At 36.7% G+C, this 22,996-nt stretch overlaps 1 protein-coding gene across 1 annotated transcript in view; it reads left to right on the top strand.

The window, feature by feature from the left end:
• LOC136858261 (fibrillin-2) overlaps positions 1-22,996 on the top strand; it is a 529,944-nt gene that overhangs the window by 265,495 nt on the left and 241,453 nt on the right. The window contains exons 8-11 of the mRNA XM_067137663.2: positions 159-314; positions 4,568-4,738; positions 19,150-19,272; positions 19,412-19,534. Of these exons, the coding sequence (XP_066993764.2) occupies positions 159-314; positions 4,568-4,738; positions 19,150-19,272; positions 19,412-19,534 (573 nt within the window). The remainder of the gene's footprint in view (positions 1-158; positions 315-4,567; positions 4,739-19,149; positions 19,273-19,411; positions 19,535-22,996) is intronic.

The following is a 22,996-nucleotide window of genomic DNA, read 5'->3' as shown; positions in this document are numbered from 1 at the left end:
GAGTCAAACACAATATTAAAATATCAGATGATGTTAAACAAACAGTAAAAGTATTGGAAAATATATTATATTAAATATTTGAATTTGCCATGTTATGTTCTGTGCCATTTTGAAATTTTTTTGGTTAGGTAAGCTATATAAATATTCAACTGTTTCAGATACTAAACAAAGCAGCTGTTTTACTATGGTAGCTCGACATGGTCAATGCAAGAACAAATTGCCCATGAAGTTATCGAAACAGGATTGCTGTTGTGGCATGAACATGGGGAAAGCTTGGGGAGATGATTGTGATCTCTGCCCAATGCCTGGTGAAGGTATGAGTTGCTTCAGAACTATAAACATAATTATCCTTATACATAAGTAAATGAGTGTGCAGTGACGAGTAAGCAAGTATTGAGTACAATTTTTTAATATACTGTTAACCAGTCTGGAGGAAGAGTAGGGACATGTTTACTTTGATAAAGAGATCTCAGCTCAGCTACTATCTTTCTTCCCAAATTACTAGGGTTCAAATTCAAATGATTGTGCAGGCTGAAATTTTCACTTGAATAATAATGTACCCTGCCCTTAAATCCCAAACCAAACCTCTAAATACAATAAGTCAGGGTAGTTCTGTTGATTACAGAAAGGACTGGAGGAAGCTGAAGATCCATTATTAGCTAGTCAGTTGATAGTGATACAGTACTCAGAATAATGATGAATCAGTAAAGAGTTTTCTTCAAGTCTTCGAATAAGTTTCTTCCAGTATTTATTAAACCGTTTCTGCCTCATTTTACAATATAATTAGACTGTCAATTGAGGTTTAGATTGTATTGTCATTTTGGTGTTAAATACTATTTTTACCATATATCTTTCATCTAAGTTCTTCAAGTCAGCTTTTGGGGAAGAAGAATATACAGATGAAATATCAAGAATTGTTGCATCTCTGGAGACATGAATTATAAGAAAGTCCACTTTGGCTATGTTCAGCTTTGTACAGTTAGCTGGATGCATCTTGCAACATGACCCATAGCTCTCGCTCATTGTGTCTGTCGCTCTCAAACTACCCTCTCCCCTCTCCCTTTTCTCTCCTCCTTGTGAAATACAGAACAATGAAATTATAAGCACATGGCATGCTCCCACATAGCCCAGTGGGTCAACTGTAGGCTATAAAATTAGTGTTAACCTTTACAGCTATGGTTTGGATCTCTGTGTGAATGATGTTTTTGTTCCCGAATACTATGATGACATCAGGAAACAAACACAATAAGTTTGGCCAAGCTACCATATTTTCTCGCATAATTAACACCCATGCATAATTTACGCATCCAAATATTTTCGGGTCCAAACTGGAGAAAAAGAAATGCTCCCGTATTTGACATACCCACTTCTTTGAACATCCATCAGGCAGCTCCGGATGCATTTCAAAATAAAGATGTCAAGTGCTGAAGTAGCAGCCTTCCTATTGTAAAACTAGGCATTCCAAATACTGAGCAACATGCTATCATCAGCCAGTAGGAAATACCACTGCACTAGTTCAGTGAGTGAATCCGTGCAGAAGTGACTAGTGACTCTCTGTTCCAGTTTGGTACAAAATTATTTTACAAGTATTTCGGGTACAAAATTGTTCGTTAACCCACTGTGAGCAAGTATTTGAGTAATACTGCATCATATAAACTTGTGGTGATCAGTTACGCCAAAACATACAGGAATAAGGCAGCGGATATTCAGTCTCAGAATGCAACGTGTGCTACTGCAGTAACAGAGAAGTGCACTTTAAGTGACCAAAAAGTGGCAAGTTTCCACAAGTAAAGGAAGATCTGCTTAAATTATTTTGTTACGCAACGTTGGATATGCCGTATTTTAAAGGATGAGAAATAGCTGCTGCACATGGAATCAGTGTCTCGGATTTGAAGGTTAGCCGAGGCTGGATGATTCATTTTATGAAGAGAAATGGATTTTTCTCTTCAACAAAGAACAATATTATGCCAAAAAGTGCCAAATGATTTCAACCAAAAGTAATTGATTTTCATTGCTTCGTGATTGAGAAGGGTATAGTGAAGAAATATTTGTTCTCCCAAATAGGAACCAGAGGTCAGTTTCCGTATGCCATAAAGTCAAACAATCGGTAAAAAAGGGACATCGAATGTTATCGTATGCACTACCAGAAGCAAACAACAAAGATGTACTGCAATGCTTGCTGTAACAGCTGATAGCAGAAAGCTTGCACCACACATTGTTCTAAAACAAAAAAAACAATGCCTAAAGTAAAATATCCGTGAGGGATCTACGTTTGTATCCAAGAAAAAAGGGTGGATGGACACGTCACTTGTACAAGATTGGATACAAAGGGTTTGGGACAATCGAGCAGGGTTCCTCTTTCGGTGCCCTGCCCTTCTCGTATTGGACAGTTTTCTTTTTTGCGATCTGTCATTATTATGTACTTACGTGAATTGGACTTTTATTAGTTCATGTTTATTTCACTTCAGATCATATTGTCAGCTTGTAACAGAAAGAATATTTTCCAGTGTTGGCACTTCAAACCCACATGTCCAACTTGCCTGATGAACCCTATTTGACTTTTCAGAAAAAATCTCACGCCAGAAATGACGATAACCACAAATGAGTTGAACCTATTGTGTGTATATTATATTTTATGTATCTTTTAAATGTAAATGGATTGTAAATATTTTTTTAATATCTGAAATCCTTGAATTATTTATGCATTCAAAGTTTTTGCCCGTATTTTTCATCAAGAAAGTGTGTTACTTACGTGAGAAAATAGGGTAACTTCAATGATAAATGCTTAACTCAATTCTGACATGGCACATTATTCATATGTGTCAAGAGAGGAAGTGCTGCCTCTTGTCCAACACAGTAATTTTAGCATTCACAAGGCAGTGATTCAGTGTGGTGTTTCACCTAAGGCTGCTCACAGATGGATGCAGCAGTAGCAGGTGTCAGGAGACATTGGATGTCTATCAGACACTCAAATACTGGTTTAAAGTGGGTGTCTACTAGGGAAGAAGACAACAGGCTAGTTGAAACTTCACAGGATAATGCATTCTTAATCTTGGCAGAGCTCATGCAGGTGACCAATTTTTCTGGATGTCCATACACGGTCCATAAACGGTTATGAGAAGCCGGACTCCATTGCAGAAAACCTGATGAACAGATGGAGTTACATATCAATTGGTATCATGTGATCTTCTGCAATGAGACATCTTTCATTTTGGCAGAGGTCAGGCTGGTTCAAGTTTACGGGCCACAGGGAGCCCGATACAACAAAAGAGATAGCTGAATATTCATGCAGTGGCCGTATATCTGTGTCATGTTGAGGTGGATATCATCTGTTGGCATTAGAGTGCTTCCTTGGATAGATGACCATCTCACATTGAACCAATATTTTGACATTCTGCAGAATTTGATGGTTGCAAGTGTGAGAGAGCACTATCCAGTCAAGGTAATACAGTTTGTGCAAGACAACTCTCCAGTCCACACTAGCGGTCATGTTCTGGGCTGGTGTTCTGTGCAGGACTCCATTGAACTGTTCAGTTGGGTCCATCAAGTTTCAGATTTGAACCCCCAATGAACATGTGTAGGAAAGGTGGAAACCCCACATAAAGAAACACTGGCTTCACCCTCTCCCGTGTTCGCATGATGCTTTGTGAGGCATGATGTTGATGCATGGGAGGAATACTTTAAGAAGCTTGGTGAGTCAATACCATGTTGGCTCTGACAAATTGTTCAAGCCAATGGATACTGGACGAGATACTATGTCATGCCTGAAACAGTCCTTTTTCAGGACTAACATAATTAAAAGCTCAATGCCAGATTTTGCAATGAATAGAAATATGCACGTATTTGGTTAATACAACACTCTAAATGTTTAAAAAAATGTAATGCGGAGAGCAGGACTTGAACCCTGGTTCTCACCTTGACACGTCCTCAGAGCTAAATAGCTCTCACGTGAACATTCTAAGGCTATTCCTCACTGTGCATGGCATGTAGCATATTTACATCTGCTTACAGTCCTTTGAGTGGCTAGTGACGATAAACTACGTACACATTGCAAGCATTCAGAGTGGAAATGCAAAGACTGTTAGTATGGTGCGCAATTACTCAATAGAATAATATAATCCAGTAAAAAAACAAATTAAAAAATGCCTATACCAGTATTTGAACTCTGAATCTCCTGGTTGATATTTAACCATTATGCCAGTTTCTCATCCATTTCATGGTATTCTTTTATATTATTCTGATATGCAGACAGTTTCATTGTTTACTGACAGCTGCATTTCATCAGGGACATGTCGTTTAACAATGCGGGAGGTGAATTGCATAACTTTTTGTTGTAGCTGTGCCACCTCACCCGAGGACGATGATAGCTGAAACAGGTCATCCGCCAAATTTTTATTGTTCAACTGTACATTTAAGAAATGCATTTGGCTACATTCAAACTTTTAAATTTTTCTTTGATTTCTACTTTTCATATGACTTATCACTCCTTCTTTTCAAATAACTTTCTAGTACTGAAATGTTACCATTATAATGAGTGTGATTACTATTGTTGTTCACTGTGTTGCAGATGACCACAAGAAGCTGTGTGGTGACATGCCAGGCCCAATTTCTCAGATGATTAATGAATGTGCTCTTCGACCTGATATTTGTGGCAATGGAAAATGTATTGATACACCTGAAGGATACCGCTGCGAGTGCTCTCCAGGCTACCACAAGGGACAAACCGAAGTGTGTGAAGGCCAGTCATCATTTAACTTTATCTTGACAAGACTTGTCATTTATTTCCTTCCTCTGCTGTAAATAAATATCCTATCTATGTTTCTATGTTAAATAATATACTCTAACAGCATAATAAACAGTAGCTTAGAGACTGTCTGTCAAAATAATGTTCAAGCCCATTGTACATACTTCTGCTCATTAATGTCTAACCAGTCATATGCTTTAATCACATATTAGAGAAGCACAGACTGTGCTTGACAGCTGCAATCACTTAAGTGCAGCCAGTCCAGTATCCAGTATTTGGGAGATAGTGGGTTCAAATTCCACTGTCAGCAGCCCTAAAGATGGTTTTCCATTTTCACACCACTTTAATTAAGGCTTTGGCCGCTTCCTACCTACTTCTAGTCCTTTCCTGTCTCATCAACACCATAAGACCTATCTGTGTTGGTGCGGCGTAAAGCAACTTGGAAAAAAAAAAAAAAGCTTCTCTTATGATATGTTATGATATGATAGAAGCCTACTGGATATTACAAATAGGGTTTCTTAAGTATATCACTGTTCAGTTTTCTTAATGAAGTCTTCCTATTCAATCTCCACTCACCTTCATTGCATGATTACACTCATTAGCAAAAAAGTTGTACCATCAGGAAAAAAAAAAAAAAAAAGTGCAAAAACAGCAAAAGTTGGCGGATAGTATTGCCATAGTTAATTGTATCGGTAATTCAATTTTGGTGATGGTTGTTTGCACTGCAGTAACACTAGAAGCATTACTGTTCATACAGCATAAGCCATGTAAGCAACCTTGTATCACTATCAGTTTTATCAGCATAATCATGCAAAGTATCAGTCAATCGCTACTGATCTGCATTTAGGGCACTCGCCCAGGTGACAGATTCCCTGCTGGTACCTGTTGTTTTCCTAGCCTTTTCTTGAATGATTTCAAAGAAATAGGAATTGTTAAACACCTAGCTTACTGTAAAGGTGTTTTCAACATCTATGCCAGTTTGAGAGAGGTTGTATCTTTGGACAGGATAGGAGAGCTGATCATTACAGTGAACTGACTGCTACTAGGGACATTTTGACTATACTGTGTGATGGTGCTGGCAGAAATAGGAATGCAATTGAACATGTGTAGGGAAGAGTCTGGAAGATTACTAGACTAGAAATTTTTTCCATCAACTGATATGCAGTAACCAGTTCAAAGTTTAATTAATTTTGTGTGGCTATTTCTAGCCATGAGGGTGGGCGGCATCCGCCATGTGTAGGTAACTGCGTGTTATTGTGGTGGAGGATAGTGTTATGTGTGGTGTGTGGGTTGCAGGGATGTTGGGGACAGCACAAACACCGAGCCCCCGGGCCATTGGAATCACTGCATGTTATCCAGAGGTGTCACATAATCTCTGATCCCTTGGCAGTCAGCACAAAATATCAAGGCATCCTACACAAGGGGAGTTGTCACCAGAAGAGTTGGTGTGAGTTAATTCCCATCTGGTAGCGATCCATGTCCACAGAGTTATGCAACCACATCTACTTCCCCTTCCCGAGCATCTCCAGAACCCTGTATGTCAAGAATTCCAATAAGATATGTTCATCCACATACAGCAAAAGTGTCTGTTGACTGCCTTCACGATGTTGAAGGAATTCCTAGACCAGCATGAGCCCTGTACCTGTCACCCATTGAGCACACTGGGTATCAGATGGGCAGACAACTTAGGCGAGCATTGAGAATGAGGGATCTGGAGCATCAGTTGTGACAACCTTTGGCACACTTTTTCAGAAGCTCGTCAGACATTTCTATGCATTCATGCCCAACTGGATGTTGTCACATTTTGTCGGCATACTATTTGCATATTATTCAAATCCTGTACCATTTACTGTTCACAGCAGCAGCAGCATTAAATTAAATTATTTGTATATACAGCAAACTCCTACTTATCCATACTAATATGGACCTGAAGTAGCTCCAGGGACTTTTAACTTGGAAGCGTGAGTTGGTCACCATGGGGCCTTTAAATGAGTGGGACCTGGCGTTGCTTCCACTTACTTGTACTTAATCACTTTCATCTAGCCTATCTGACTTCCCCTGGTCAACTCTTGTTCTTTTCCAATTCCAATGGTATTAGCTTTGTGAGGCCCAGAGAATCTTTCATTTTTATGCCCTTCGTGGCTCTTGTCTTTCTTTTGAAGTGTCGGGCCCCTTCCAGTTTTCCCCTCTGATTAGTGTTAATAGAGAATGTTTGGCCAGTTGTACTTCCTCTTAAAACAGTGATCACCACCACCACCACCTCTCCCTGCATCAACATCATCTCATACCCAGATGCATAGGTTGCCCATGGGTGTCAAACAAACACATGTATCAGGCAAGTTGAACATGTCCTGCGACACTCCTGGCACTAAAAGCCATACACTAAATAATAAATAATGGACCTGAGGTAGCACGGATAATAAAAAAAACATAGATAATCTGCAAACACGCATAACTTAACTTAAAATTCACACTTTAATTTACAAATAATGCAACAAATGGAAATTCTTCCGCCAGGCTGAGTGGCTCAGATGGTTGAGGCGCTGGCCTTCCGACCCCAACTTGGCAGGTTCAATCCTGGCTCAGTCCGGTGGTATTTGAAGGTGCTCAAATATGTCAGTCTCATGTCAGTAGATTTACTGGCACATAAAAGAACTCCTGCGGGACTAAATTCCAGCACATCAGCGTCTCAAAAAACTGTAAAAGTAGTTAGAGGGACCTACTGAACTACATTTCACGGTCAATTTGCTTTCAGAAAGTAATAATACATTTTTTTTTTTTTGCTTCAATTTAACATTTATGTTCTTATAATAGTCCTCATTTTCTGGAAGAACAACAATATCCAATAGTACAACAATAACCATTTGGCCTTATGCCTTGTCAAGAATATAAGGTGAAATTCTTTACGTTTCGCAGAGAACTGTGCTCTGCGTCCTCAGAAGAAATCTCGACAGTCCATGAGAAAGGCTTCTTAAACAATAACACTTTAAAATGATGCACAGTTCTCTGTGAAACGTAAAGAATTTCACCTTATTTTCTTGACACGGCATAAGCCCAAAAGCCTATACAGTATCATGTCTGTGCGTACGGGCTGTAAAAGCATCAATCGCAATAACCATTTTATTCTTATCCCAATATTTTTCATAGAACATTTGTGTCAAAAATTAGGTCTAGAGTTGGTATGTCTGGTGTAAATCCATGTTGTTCTTCCTGAAGTTTAGGTTCAACAAATTTTCTAATTTTCCTGTCAGGATGGCCGTGTATTTTTTACCAATGAGATAAAAAACTTATACATTTATTGTTATTACACTGATTTCAGTTTCCTTTTCTTCCTCAACTTCAGGTTCATCAAATTTTCTGGTCAGGGTGGGCTTGTATATTTTTAACCCATGAGACAGAGTTTATACCTCTATTGTTATTACACTGCTTTCAGTTTCTTTTCTTAATCCATTCACCATTGGCCCTTTAAATCTCCCACTAGCACTACCACATTGCCCAATAGGCCTTGTGATTTCGCTCTGTGCATTTAATTGGAAAACAATTTATATTCAGTATTTGGTCATTTTAATGATATTTTTATGATACTAAAATTACAGCGATTGTGAATCTTTCCTCCGCATATGAGGGGGTACCCCCCCACCAAATGGAATTATTTTTTAAAAGCTATATATTTTCAAATTTTTTACAAAACAACCTTATCCCCTTCAAAATACTCTTCATTTTTTGTAGTCATCTTTAGAAATGGCTGACAGCTCCTCCCTCATTTTTTTCTTGACCTCTTCAATTTGTCAAATCTGTGTCCTTTCATGCCCCTTTTCATGTGTAGAAATAAGAAAAAGTCGTACAGGCATGGGGCAGTGAAACCATGCCATTTTTAGCCAAAAACTATCTAACAGAGATGGCTGTGTGTGCAGGTGCATTGTCATGGTGGACGAACCAGTCTCCTGTCTGCCACAAATCATGTTTTCTTTTATGAACACTGTTGTGCAATCTTTTTAAAACTTCCAAATAAAAGGTTTGTATGTTGTTCACTTAAAACTTGCCATCATAAAAAATGAAACAAGAACAAAATAGCGCTAGCAAAAACAATCACTGCAGATAACAAGCCAAGTCGATAACACAGGTGGCACTGAACTGGCAATGAGTTGTGCTATACACACCTAGTGGCAGAAATGCGAAGCTTCGCCCACGGCAATGTTATTCCAGTTATTTTTTGGTACCCCCTCGTACATAGATAGTTACAGACTTGTTGACATTGATGCTTTCACAGCCTGTACTTGGGCGCATATAACGTCTACAGTTACAGACTTATCATTTCATTATTTGAGGTATAATATTTATAGTTTTATATCAGAAGTTTCTTTTTCTTTTTTTAGTTTAGTTGCAAGAACATGCCGACAGTAGTTAAAAATGTGTGTTCAGACAGTACAGTCTATGTGGCCAGACATTTCCACTTTTCTCATGAAAGAAACCCATATAGAGATTAATGAGAGCGATATCATTTCCTCATTCTCAATCAGATGTGCTGGCTAGCTCTTGCTACGATTTACAAACGCAGACAGGTGCTGTCTGATGCATTTGCTTATCTTGTAATAAAGATACAGATCTATAAACATTCCATGAGATACAAAAAATATGCCTTAAATATTTAGGTCAGATCACTATCACTATCAAGTGACATATGCATATCCAAGTCAAGGCGAGTTGAGCAGCTCACACCAGTTAATGAGTGTTAGTGGCGCAAACATTATGACTGACTTTGTTCAAGATGTAATAGACAATGACAGTGATATTGATTTTACTTTGGTGATAGTGATTTAGAAAACAATATTGGAGAAGCTATTAATTCAAGTGGCGGAAGCAAACAAGATGAATATGTTCCTGTAGGGTCAAGGGAGGAGTCAGATATGTAGAGCACAGAAAAAAATGGCCTGAACATAAAGCCTCATTATTACACTGATAGAATAAAGGCAGCTGGAGCTGTAGGCCTGCAGTGGACATATCGGGTTCTCAGGAATGTCTGGGAGAATAAGGAGGTCCCTGAGGATTGGCAAAAAGGAATAATCATCCCAATTTTCAAGAAAGGTGATAAGAAAGTTTTGAAGAACTACAGGGGAATTACTCTAATATCCCATGTTGCTAAGATAATGGAAAGGATACTGGAAAGTAGAATAAGGTTGAGGGTTGAGAAGCAGATACAGGAAAATCAGTTTGGTTTCAGAAGTGGAAGGTCAACAATAGAGCCCATTTCATTATGAGACAACTAATGGAAAAGCATTGGGAGTACGGGAATGATATGGTGATGACATTCATTGATATTGAAAAGGCATATGACAGTGTCCCTAGGACGAAAGTTTGGGACAGTCTGGTGCAAAAAGGAATTGGACAGGGATTAATAAAAATGATCATGGCATTGTATAAGGAAAGTTGTAGTTGCGTGCAAACACAAGTTGGCAGGACAAGTTGGTTCAAAATAGCTAGTGGGCTGAGACAGGGAAGTGTTCTATCACCAATCCTGTTTACAGTAGTAATGGATGACATCATGAGAACAGCAAAAGAAAGTTTTGAAGAACTACAGGGGAATTACTCTAATATCCCATGTTGCTAAGATAATGGAAAGGATACTGGAAAGTAGAATAAGGTTGAGGGTTGAGAAGCAGATACAGGAAAATCATATGTGGAACATCATTTGTATGTTGTTCACTTAAAACTTGCCATCATAAAAAATGAAACAAGAACAAAATAGCGCTAGCAAAAACAATCACTGCAGATAACAAGCCAAGTCGATAACACAGGTGGCACTGAACTGGCAATGAGTTGTGCTATACACACCTAGTGGCAGAAATGCGAAGCTTCGCTCACGGCAATGTTATTCCAGTTATTTTTTGGTACCCCCTCATACATAGTGGGCTGTATCCTACTATCACAAGGATACAAGTGCTTCCGCCACTTGAATTAATAGCTTCTCCAATATTGTTTTCTAAATCACTATCACCAAAGTAAAATCAATATCATGTAAAAATGAAAAGTGGAAATGTCTGGCCACATAGACTGTACTGTCTGAACACACATTTTTAAATATGGAGGAAGAGAAATGAACATGATGTTATTTGCAGATGACATTGTGATTTGGGGAGAAGACGACAGGAAGGTTCAAGAACAGTTGAATGTGGTGAATGGGAAGATTGAAGAATGTGGATTGAAAATAAGTGTAGAAAAGAGTAAAACTCTTGTTATGACTAGAGGGGAGAAAGAAGGGAAAGGTCAGATTAGACTTGCAGACAAGCCCCTGGAAGTAGTGGAAATGTTTAAATACCTGGGGAGTGAATTAATGGAGAATGCTCGACTGGATGCTGAGATTAGTAAAAGGATTCAAGCTGGAAGTTGTTTCTATCATAGTGTAAGAAATATGTTATGGGACAAAGATGTGCCAATGGAAGCAAAGGATACTATGTACAAGATGTATTACGTACCCATAACAACTTACGGAGCAGAAACTTGGACAATGACAAAGAAGGATGAGAGTCGAATACAGGCAGCCGAAATGAAATTCTTGAGGAGTATGATACAGAAGAGTAGACGAGACAAAATAAGGAATGAGAAAATCCGGGAAGAAATTGGAGTGGAAAAAATGAATGATAGAATAGAGAAGAGCTGACTAAGATGGTTTGGGCACATAAAGCGAATGAGCGCCGAAAGAATGCCAAAAAGGGTGATGGAAATGCAAATCCAAGGAAGGAGAGGCCGTGGACGACCATGATTGAGATGGAAGGATACCATCCAACGCAGCATTATAGAAAGAAACCTGGACTGGGACACAGTGTTGGAGGAGGAGTGGTGGAAAGACCGAAGAAAGTGGAGAGGAACCATATTTGCCCCTACCCGGCTACAGCTGGATAAAGGGAAATGATGATGATGATGATGATGATGAGAATAATGGGTGTTCAAAGACACAGAGGACTAAATGTTGACAGTACGTCTATCAACATTTTAAACCATTTCTTTGTTGATGAACTAATCAATTAACAGAAACAAATTTATATCAGGGAAAAGTGATAGAAAATCTAATCTCTATGGAAAAATTAACTTCAAAAAGGTAGGATTCACAAATGCGTAGACATTGATGATGGTATTTATAGCTTTTTATCACTAATTATGTTGATGGGTATTTTCATGAAATCATCCATGGAAATGTACTGGTCAATTGACGAAATACTTTCTACACCTTTATTTGGGAACTGTATGTCAGAAAATAGGTTTTCTCACTCAATTTCTCCACTTTACCACAATTAACACACCAAATGATGACAAACTACATATGATCTGACCTGTATTTACACACCTCATAAAGAAATTTAGAGACATTTATTGGCCTGGTAAAAAAATTACCGTAGACGAAAGTCTAATGTTGTGGAAGGGGTGATTGAGGTGAAAGCAGTGCATTAGGATGAAAAGGGTCAGGTTTGAAGTCAAAAGTTTTGATTTATGCAATAGTAGGACTGGATATCTTGACAATAGCAGTATTTACGCGGGAAAAGGTACAGACAATATCAGAGACCAGGCCTTAGAGATTTCAGGTTTAATATTGTAATGTATCTAATGGACCCACTACTAAACCAGGGCAGAACAGTATATCTGGACATTTTGTACAGTTCTCCAAAACTGTTTATAGCTCTCCATAATAAAGGAACAAATGCAACTGGAACTGTTCAAACTAACAGGGTTGGGCTACCAAAAATTGATAATGCCAAAAAGCTACTGAGGAGGAGAATGGAAGTCAGGCAACTACCTCCTCTCACATATGTGTTATGGAGAGATAGAAAACTAGTGTCCGTTTTAACTAATTGTCACTCTAGGGTGGGAATGGTGGATACAAAAGTGGTGGCAAAAGGGGCTCTGGTTAAGACGCAGCAGGTCGTTATGCTACTTAGGATCCAGAACGGGTAAAAAAAAAAAAAGTAAATAAATAAATGCAATGTAAATATTAATGTTATACCAGTTTTATAGTATCATTTGAAGCAATTCCACATACTGTATATCAGTTGACTATATTTGTAAGTAGTACAGGAGATATTATAATTAGAATTTTGTAAACAATATAAATTTATTAAGGATGAGCTGTGTGTTTAATAGAAAATAAGGAATGAGAAAATCCGGGAAGAAATTGGAGTGGAAAAAATGAATGATAGAATAGAGAAGAGCTGACTAAGATGGTTTGGGCACATAAAGCGAATGAGCGCCGAAAGAATGCCAAAAAGGGTGATGGAAATGCAAATCCAAGGAAGGAGAGGCCGTGGACGACCATGATTGAGATGGAAGGATACCATCCAACGCAGCATTATAGAAAGAAACCTGGACTGGGACACAGTGTTGGAGGAGGAGTGGTGGAAAGACCGAAGAAAGTGGAGAGGAACCATATTTGCCCCTACCCGGCTACAGCTGGATAAAGGGAAATGATGATGATGATGATGATGATGAGAATAATGGGTGTTCAAAGACACAGAGGACTAAATGTTGACAGTACGTCTATCAACATTTTAAACCATTTCTTTGTTGATGAACTAATCAATTAACAGAAACAAATTTATATCAGGGAAAAGTGATAGAAAATCTAATCTCTATGGAAAAATTAACTTCAAAAAGGTAGGATTCACAAATGCGTAGACATTGATGATGGTATTTATAGCTTTTTATCACTAATTATGTTGATGGGTATTTTCATGAAATCATCCATGGAAATGTACTGGTCAATTGACGAAATACTTTCTACACCTTTATTTGGGAACTGTATGTCAGAAAATAGGTTTTCTCACTCAATTTCTCCACTTTACCACAATTAACACACCAAATGATGACAAACTACATATGATCCGACCTGTATTTACACACCTCATAAAGAAATTTAGAGACATTTATTGGCCTGGTAAAAAAATTACCGTAGACGAAAGTCTAATGTTGTGGAAGGGGTGATTGAGGTGAAAGCAGTGCATTAGGATGAAAAGGGTCAGGTTTGAAGTCAAAAGTTTTGATTTATGCAATAGTAGGACTGGATATCTTGACAATAGCAGTATTTACGCAGGAAAAGGTACAGACAATATCAGAGACCAGGCCTTAGAGATTTCAGGTTTAATATTGTAATGTATCTAATGGACCCACTACTAAACCAGGGCAGAACAGTATATCTGGACATTTTGTACAGTTCTCCAAAACTGTTTATAGCTCTCCATAATAAAGGAACAAATGCAACTGGAACTGTTCAAACTAACAGGGTTGGGCTACCAAAAATTGATAATGCCAAAAAGCTACTGAGGAGGAGAATGGAAGTCAGGCAACTACCTCCTCTCACATATGTGTTATGGAGAGATAGAAAACTAGTGTCCGTTTTAACTAATTGTCACTCTAGGGTGGGAATGGTGGATACAAAAGTGGTGGCAAAAGGGGCTCTGGTTAAGACGCAGCAGGTCGTTATGCTACTTAGGATCCAGAACGGGTAAAAAAAAAAAAAAGTAAATAAATAAATGCAATGTAAATATTAATGTTATACCAGTTTTATAGTATCATTTGAAGCAATTCCACATACTGTATATCAGTTGACTATATTTGTAAGTAGTACAGGAGATATTATAATTAGAATTTTGTAAACAATATAAATTTATTAAGGATGAGCTGTGTGTTTAATAGAAAACATTGTTAGCGTAAATTGTATAATATTGTATTATAGGAAAAATTTTCTTCTCTTGTTAATTTAATATTTAGTGCTTGACAATAATGTATTTTAGTGTACCATTTGCCACCGAGGTAGACACCTCATTTGCAAATAAAGAGATTTTGATTTTGATTTGATTTACACAGTAGACCGATCCTGTCATGAAATTAGCAAGTTTCAATCCTGACTTAGTGGATGATTATAATGATAATATAATGGTATAGATTTAATACATCAAGTGACAAATGCATATCCATCTATGAGGAAAACTGTGAAAAAAATTTCCTTTACATGTTGGATATTGCTATTTACAACAGTCTGGTCACTTGGAGAGCCCTAAATGAAGGAAAGAGATTGACACTTCTCGATTTCCTTCACGCAGTAGCGCATGACCTGACAGAATAGCACCATGTGTTATGCCCCATCCATAGAGGGGGTAAAAATCAACAAAGCCCTCACCCTTTACGCAACAAGAGAAACATTTCTTCTCCAAGATTCCATCCACAGACAAGAAAAAAATATGCTATCCAGCGATGTGTGTTGTGTCAGAAAACAGGAGTTAGGAAAGATGTAAGAGCAATGTGCACTACCTGCAGAAATGTGCTCTCGTGCCTCAACCCCTGTTTCGAGGCATACTATACCAAACCAAGTTCAACTTATAAGGGTAAGATACAAATACATTCTATTAGTATTTCAAGAAAAGTATTTTTCTAAAACATTCAGCAAAATACTAAGCATGTTTGATCAAAATAATTTGCGATAAATCTATATCCCTAACGTGTGGCAGGCATTTTCTGCTCAACAACAATTTATTGTCCATAATGGAGAACAGGTTAAATAGTGGAATGATAACACCTAGCCTCCAGTCACTGGGGATTTCATTTCCTTCCCAAATTTTATTTTGGACTCTGTACAACCATTGCATTCCAGGTTCTCAAAGTGCTTTGATTATGTCGACACTGAACTTATCCAGTTCAGTAGACTTGTTGTTTTTTTCATTTTACTGGGCGAGTTGGCCGTGCAGTTAGGTTCGCGCAGCTGTGAGCTTGCAACCGGGACTTGACTGATGATGCCCTCAATGAAGGGCGAAACATGTCTCAAGTGGAATCAATAATAAATTCCTAAATTGTAAAATTTATATGTATTGAATAGGTGACAAAACAAACCTTTTAGCATCCTACATTAAACCCCACTGTCGGCAGCCCTGAAGATGGTTTTCCTAGGTTTCCCATTTTCACACCAGGCAAATGCTGGGGCTGTACCTTGATTAAGTCCATGGCCACTTCCTTCCTACTCCTAGGCCTTTCCTATTCCATCATCACCATAAGACGTGTCGTAAAGCAAATAGAAAGGAAAAAGTATTGTTTTTCATTTTACTTATTGCTGTCTCCACCTAAATCCAGGTCAAACTTCTTAAATTATTTTGTTTATAGGGTTTGGAAGGTCATCATCTTGTACTAAGAATGGAAGAGGATAGAATATCACTTATTGTCATTAAACAACATACGTTGTAATGACAAAGTCAAAAATCTATTTTAAAAAATTTTTAAAATTTTTAAAACATGGAAGTTCAAGGTTTTATAGTAAACCTAAATTAACCATGCTAATTTTTCTCTCAAGTACAGGTAGTACTCTCATTTACACTTCATCTTCCTTGGAATATATCCTGTACTAAATATTTTATGATATACCTACTAGTAAAAATTGCCGTTGCACCTAGAAAAACCTCTATGTGATAGTATTTCATCTTAGAACTCTGATCAAAAATTCCGTCATCTAAGGTTCAGTATTGCATGAACTATATCAACAAATTTTTGTTTTTAGTGATACATGTGCTGCAGATCAGTATTTCTTCCCTCAACATTGTCATGTAATGGTATTTCGAGGTGCAACGATGATATCTAGATATTTACACATCTTTATTAATTTATATGGAGGTGGACTAATTTTTATTCATATTCCTGTATAATGTAAATGTTGTTTACTTAAACTATGTTTTTAGAGTTTTTGGAAAGGATTTCATTGGCATTTCACTTAATTCCAACGTGAACTTGTTAAAAAGTATTATTCCTGTGTAATTATGATATTTTTAAGTTAGTCTAACATAAGGAGTGTTTATACAATTCCATGTCCTTGTATTATGATGATGTACCTTCTTCTGGGTAATTAAGCAGGTTTTCTTTAATGCTCAGTATGCATTGGGAGAAGGCTAGGTAAACAACATAGGGAATCTGCCACCTGGGCGACAGCCCTAAATGCAAATTATTAATGACTGATCATCATCATCATCATCATCATCATCATCAAGTGTTATACTGAGGGAAGAATCATTATTTCCAGTTTCTGGAAAATGACCCTACACGATTCGTTGCCTGAAATTCCCTGTATGTACCTGATTGCTCTCGTTTGCCATATAAAAATGTCCTGAGCCCCTGTGGAAATCCCTCACATTATTGTTCCATACTATAGATGTGAATGGAAGAAAGTATAGTAAGCAGACAATATTTGAGGTTTGTTTACCCACTTCTTCAGTTTTCAGAATAAAAATATCACTCGGGAAAGTTCTTACACAGTTGTTGAGTATGAACATTCCAGTTCAGTTTTGAATCTAAATGGATTCCTCAATTTCACCAATTTATTGCTGTCCTCTCTAGTTGTGTATTGCTTAGATGAAAGGAAATTTCTTCAGTTTTGTTGCTATTTAAGACCAATTTAAGACCCTTTAACCATATCAGTGACTCCTGAAACATCTCCCTATTTCTAATAATGACATTTTCTAATTCTTTATCACCCATTATGAGAGATATCATCCACATAGAGTACAGAATTGCCTGATAAGTCCCAGGAAAGAAGAAGAGATGGTTCTAGTACTGATCCTTGGACTACTCTTGTTGTTATGTAGAGTAACTCCAAGTGTTGATTGCCAACAGTTACCTTTTGGCTTTTATTTATGGGGAAAGATTTAATTAATGATAGTTCAAGACCCTAACTGTCTGACTCATTGGCTGAATGGTCAGCGTCCTGGCCTTCGGTTCAGAGGGTCGTCGGTTCTATTCCCGGCCGGGTCGGGGATTTTAATCGCTTCTGATTAATTCTTCACTCGGGGACTGGGTGTATGTGTCCGTCCCAACACTCTCCTCATCATATTCAGACAACATACCATGCTACCAACCACCACAGAAACACGCAATAGTGACTACAGCCATCCATATAGGGTTGGTGTCAAGAAGGGCATCCGGCCGTAAAACAGGGACAAGTCCACATATGCGACACAGTTCGAACCCGCGACCCTTCAGGTGTGGGAAAAGTGGGGCGCGCTTCCAGTACGGTACGGCTATCAGAGCTCCTAGCGACCAGAAACAAAACAACTCTCATTCCCTAGCCCCTGTAAGATCTGGCGAACTGCCAAGGTTTAAAGGACATTGCAGCAGGCTATGCTATGACAATGCTGTTACTTGGCTGTAGATTTAAGTGATCTACCCTATCAATGTATTTTTCAAGTCCAAAAACATAGCCATTGTTTGCTTTCCTTCGTCCACTGATTTGTATAAGTGATTTGTTAGAGCATAAATTGCATCTTTGGTGCCTGTTCCATGTGTAAATCCTAACTGGTTTTTTGACAGGGTATTAGTATTTTATAAATTAAAAAAAATGAGTAGTCTGGCTTTCATACATTCTCTAATAATTTTTGTAAAGTGAGAATTTACAGATACTGGCCAGTAATTTTGCGTATTACCCTTGCTTTCCGATTTATGATTAGGAGTTACTGTTGTGATTTTGAAACTGTATGGGAATACTCCATTCATTTAGTGACAGACTGAAAATATACAGTAAAGGTTTCATTATAAATGGCTTTACCTCTTTAATGTTCTAAGTGATATCTTGTCACGTCTACTTGCAGATCCATTGTTTATATCTGAAATAAGTTTACTTATTTCACTTTCTGATACTAATTGCAGGAATAAAGATTTGGTGTTAGAGGGAACTTAATGCTAAGATGTGTGTTATCCATAGTTCCTATGGTACTGGTTAACTTTGCTTCAATTTCAGTAAAATAATCTGCAAATGAATCTATGATACTAATAATTGTATCTGTTATGAGGGAGTTTCCTAATTTTATTTCTTTTACAGTTTCTTCAGAGTTTTGTTTTCTTCCTAATTTTCCATGTGCCTCTTAAGCTTGTTAACATTGTTTGGAATAAGTTAGTATATTTATTTTGCTTTTGAATAACTTATTCATTCAATTTCTGTAATACTTGTATCTGTTAATAAGGTCTATATCAGGAGTTTGATTATGGACAGTTCGTTGTTTTGTGAGGCACTGATGTAACTTATCTGTTATGAATATGGATGTGAAGATTCCCCTCATTATCCATGGAATGAGTTTCATAACTTCAGATTGAGTTTTGATTTGGTTAATAACTCTGCTTTCATGGATATGATGTTTATTTCACTTTCTGATACTAATTGCGGGAATAAAGATTTGGTGTTAGAGGGAACTTAATATGTAAACTGTTTTGTGGCTATGTTCACATCTGATTTCTGAACTACTGCATCCCAAGAATATAAGTTTTAAACAAAACCCTTAACAAAACAGAGAAAAGTTTTGAATCATTGCTCCTGTTTCTCTGAAACTATTCTATTTCATTAGCAAACACATATATGTTTAATTGAAGAATGGACCATTTCTTTTTTGCAGATATTGATGAATGTGTTGAGCTGCGATTTTGCCAAGGTGGTCACTGTACAAATACTCCAGGGAGCTACAGCTGTACTTGTCAACCAGGCTTTGATGTATCCCCTGATGGAAAGATGTGCATAGGTAATGTGTGTCTATATCAATGACCAACCCTTTCCCCCACCCCCACATACACTCTCTCTCTTTTTCCTAAAATTTATATTTTTGAAAATGTGTATGTGGCTATCAGGAATTAATGCTAATCAAATGTATATGTTTACAGATCAAGATGAATGCAGGAACACTGGAATGTGTGCTAATGGGCAGTGTATTAATATGGATGGCTCCTTCAGATGCCAATGCAACAGTGGATACATCCTATCTCCAACTGGTCATTCGTGTGTAGGTAAGACTTTCAATCATTAACCTTTTAAAGATTTACTGCATAATCTATTATTGATATCTTTTGTTTTCCTTCAGCCATACTCTCCTTGATTTAGTTTTCATGGATTTATTCATAGAATGGATTGTTAACTAAACAATGTGAATAAATTCAATACTAGAGACAATCATTATATCAAAAATACTTTCCTGTAAGATATGATTCACCTGATGGCATGAGAAACTTCCTTTTACAGACAGAATGCTTCCAGAATAAAGACCGAGTTTTGTTATTATACTCGGGAATAATGGCTTCTTATTGAATGCAATATAAGATAACATGTTAACATGAATATTTATACAGATTTTGCATCTTCATAAACCATTTGTGTTTAATGTGCACTTTTTGTAAATAACAGTAAGTTTAGTGTGTATTGATTAAATAATTAGTGTATTATTTATTTTTTAACATCATTGCAGTCTCATTGGACCACGTTTCTTTAGGTTTCCAACCAAGTTTACGTATCCTTGCCCACATGTCCTTCATTCCCTTAGTACAAACGTTTCTTCTGTGCTCTGACCTAGGAAGTTGTTTCACTGGTTTTGATCTCATCTTTAGGTACCCTCCTATCCTGGATATTTTGTTTAAAGATGTGTTTATGTAGGATATCTTGCTCAGTTATGCTGCTCAGCCTCAAATTGTCAGCCACTGCTTGGTGCGGTCTAGGTTTGTCTTTGAGATTACAAACTTGTGTTAGGACCTCTTTTGTCAGCCTGCTATCAGTCATACAGAACATGTGACCAAAGAAGAACAGCCTAGGCTCTATTTCTCAAGCTCAGTGTTACTGAAACATATAAAACTTCTGGTCTTACAACTGCCTGGTAGTTTCAGATCTTAGCTCCCCATGATAGTGCTCTCTTATTGTATGTCTCAAGAGTCTTCATATAAGATGACTTAATTTTAATTAATCTCACATCAACACTTCCATTTCTCATATCTAGCCACTCCCCTACATATTAATTTTTTGACCTTTTGAACATCGCTCTGTGTTGTTTTTATCTTAGATTGACTGTCCGTAATATTGCTATATATACAGTATTGTTTTATCAATTGAGACTTTGAGTCCTATTTTGCCTGCCTAATGATAAAGTTCCTCAATCAGTAGCTCAGCTGCTTCAACAGACCATACTAAGATTTCATTCATTCATTTATTAATTCATTCATTCATTCATGCACTTATTTATTTATTTATTTATTTATTTATTTATTTATTTATTTATTTATATTTATTTATTTATTTATTTATACTTCACACTTGTAAATGAATTAATATATGTAAACTATCATAATAAAATATGACAAATATAACAGGATTAGGTACATATAAATAAAAAGAGTCCAAATCAAAACCCATGATGATGTCCAAGTACATAGCCAAGTCTTCATAGGTCAAGATAGCAGAAAGCCACTTCACATTAACGACAGAGCAGTGTCCTTCTTTGCTTAGAAATCAGTCTGCACAGCAGGTATTAAGGGTGATAAACAAATCAACTCTGCACATTAGACGACAGGCAGTTGACCTGAGTTTCTTCCATGCAGTCTTAAATTTATTTAAATGGATATTTCCACTTGGAATATCTTGTTTCACTGTCCTCTCTCTGCATTCCTTCAAACTCCACCAGAATCAGGGATTTTTGTGAAATGGTAGAGAATTAGAATATTGCACTCAGATATGGAATCCTAACCATACTCTTTCCATATCTAGGATAGTCTGTCCAAGATACATTTTTGCATATTTATTCTTACAGAATTGGTCTCTCATACAACTGCATAGAATGTAAAAAATTGGAAAACTATCTGCAATTACAATCTCTTCATGAAAGGTGTGAGAACTTTGATATTAGTTTCATTTATAAATTACTCCACTCTCATATAAATTGTTCTTAATTATTGGAAAAAGTGAACATTTATGTTCCTTCTAGGTACACAAATTTAAATCAGTCTTTTGTAACAAACTGGCACAGAACAAACTATGATTTCCATAGTCCATGATAAATGTAAATAAGTTGGATATAGATATATTTGACTGTTCACACTCTCACCTTATGAAAAATGCTAGAAAATTAAAATGTATTAAAATCATAAATCATTAGATAACCTAGCCTATTTGTCCTATATTACTATAGCCTATAATTATGTTATACAGTACTCCTTTATGCCGTATGTAAAAACATATTAGCAACTCTGTAATATGATTTTATGTCATCATTATTATTATTATTCTTATTATTATTATTATTATTATTATTATTATTATTATTATTATTATTATTATTATTATTATTATTATTATTATTATTATTATTATTATTATTATTATTATTATTATTATATTTATTACTACTACTTAGAAGAATTCAATTTATCAATGCTCCAAATTGAAGGTAGAGAAGAGAAGAGGATTCTAAGGAATAAACACCTACGATTCAAACTCATGACCATTACTGACAACCAAAGGGCAGCCAGGTCCGACAGGATGAAGAGGTTTTGGGAGCGGAAAAAGAAGCTGAAAAGCTGACTATTTAATAATATTAGACTTTAATGTATATGACTGATTAAATTGCTCCAGTGGGGGCATAAACTATGTAAAAATTATTATTATTATTATTATTATTATTATTATTATTATTATTATTATTATTATTATTATTATTATTATTATTATTATTATCCTACCCTTAACTGTATATGTGTGTATATGGCTCTTGAATTGTAATTTGGTATCAACTATAACACATAAGCCTTGCTGTTGCATAATTGCAGTGACAGGCTTGTCAATTGGGTGATATGTCAGTAGAGAAGATATTTTCAAGAGTTGATGTTACAAGAGAAGTATACTTCGAAGCAAATTTACAACTCATCAACATCATCATCATAATCAATTTCCCTTTCCCAGTTCCAGCCAGGTCAAGATGTCAATGGCACCCTTCCATCTCCCTCTATCCAAGCACCATTGCTGCTCTTCAACTGTGTTCCTATCCAGGTTCCTTCTCATTATACTGTTCTTGATCAAGTCTAACCACCTTACTCTGTGTTTACTTCTTGTTATCCTTCAATCTTAGCTTCCAACATCTGCTTTGGTATCCTTCCTTCTCCCATTTATTAATAAAATGTTATTGAAAGTTCAAGTAATTCCTTCTTCCAGATAAAGTTCCTCATACTCTGGCAATATGCATTTCACTGTTGTATCATTTTACTGCTCTCCATATCCAATCCTACATCCTACATCAGTTTCCTTTATTCACATTATTTAGTCAACATGGGTCAGTAATATATCTTACATTTTGTTTATACTTCCTTCTTCCAGATCAAGTTCCTCACACAGAAAAATGCATTTCTCACGGGAAATGACCTCCATGTCCAATCCTACATCAGTTTGTTTCTCGAATTACTTGAAGCTTTCCGTGATTTCAAGGTCTTGTCCTC

Source organism: Anabrus simplex, chromosome 1 (genome assembly GCF_040414725.1).
Source record: "Anabrus simplex isolate iqAnaSimp1 chromosome 1, ASM4041472v1, whole genome shotgun sequence".
Taxonomy (NCBI): domain Eukaryota; kingdom Metazoa; phylum Arthropoda; class Insecta; order Orthoptera; family Tettigoniidae; genus Anabrus; species Anabrus simplex.
The sequence above is the reverse complement of the archived record's forward strand: the minus strand, read 5'-3'. Positions and strand labels throughout refer to the sequence as shown.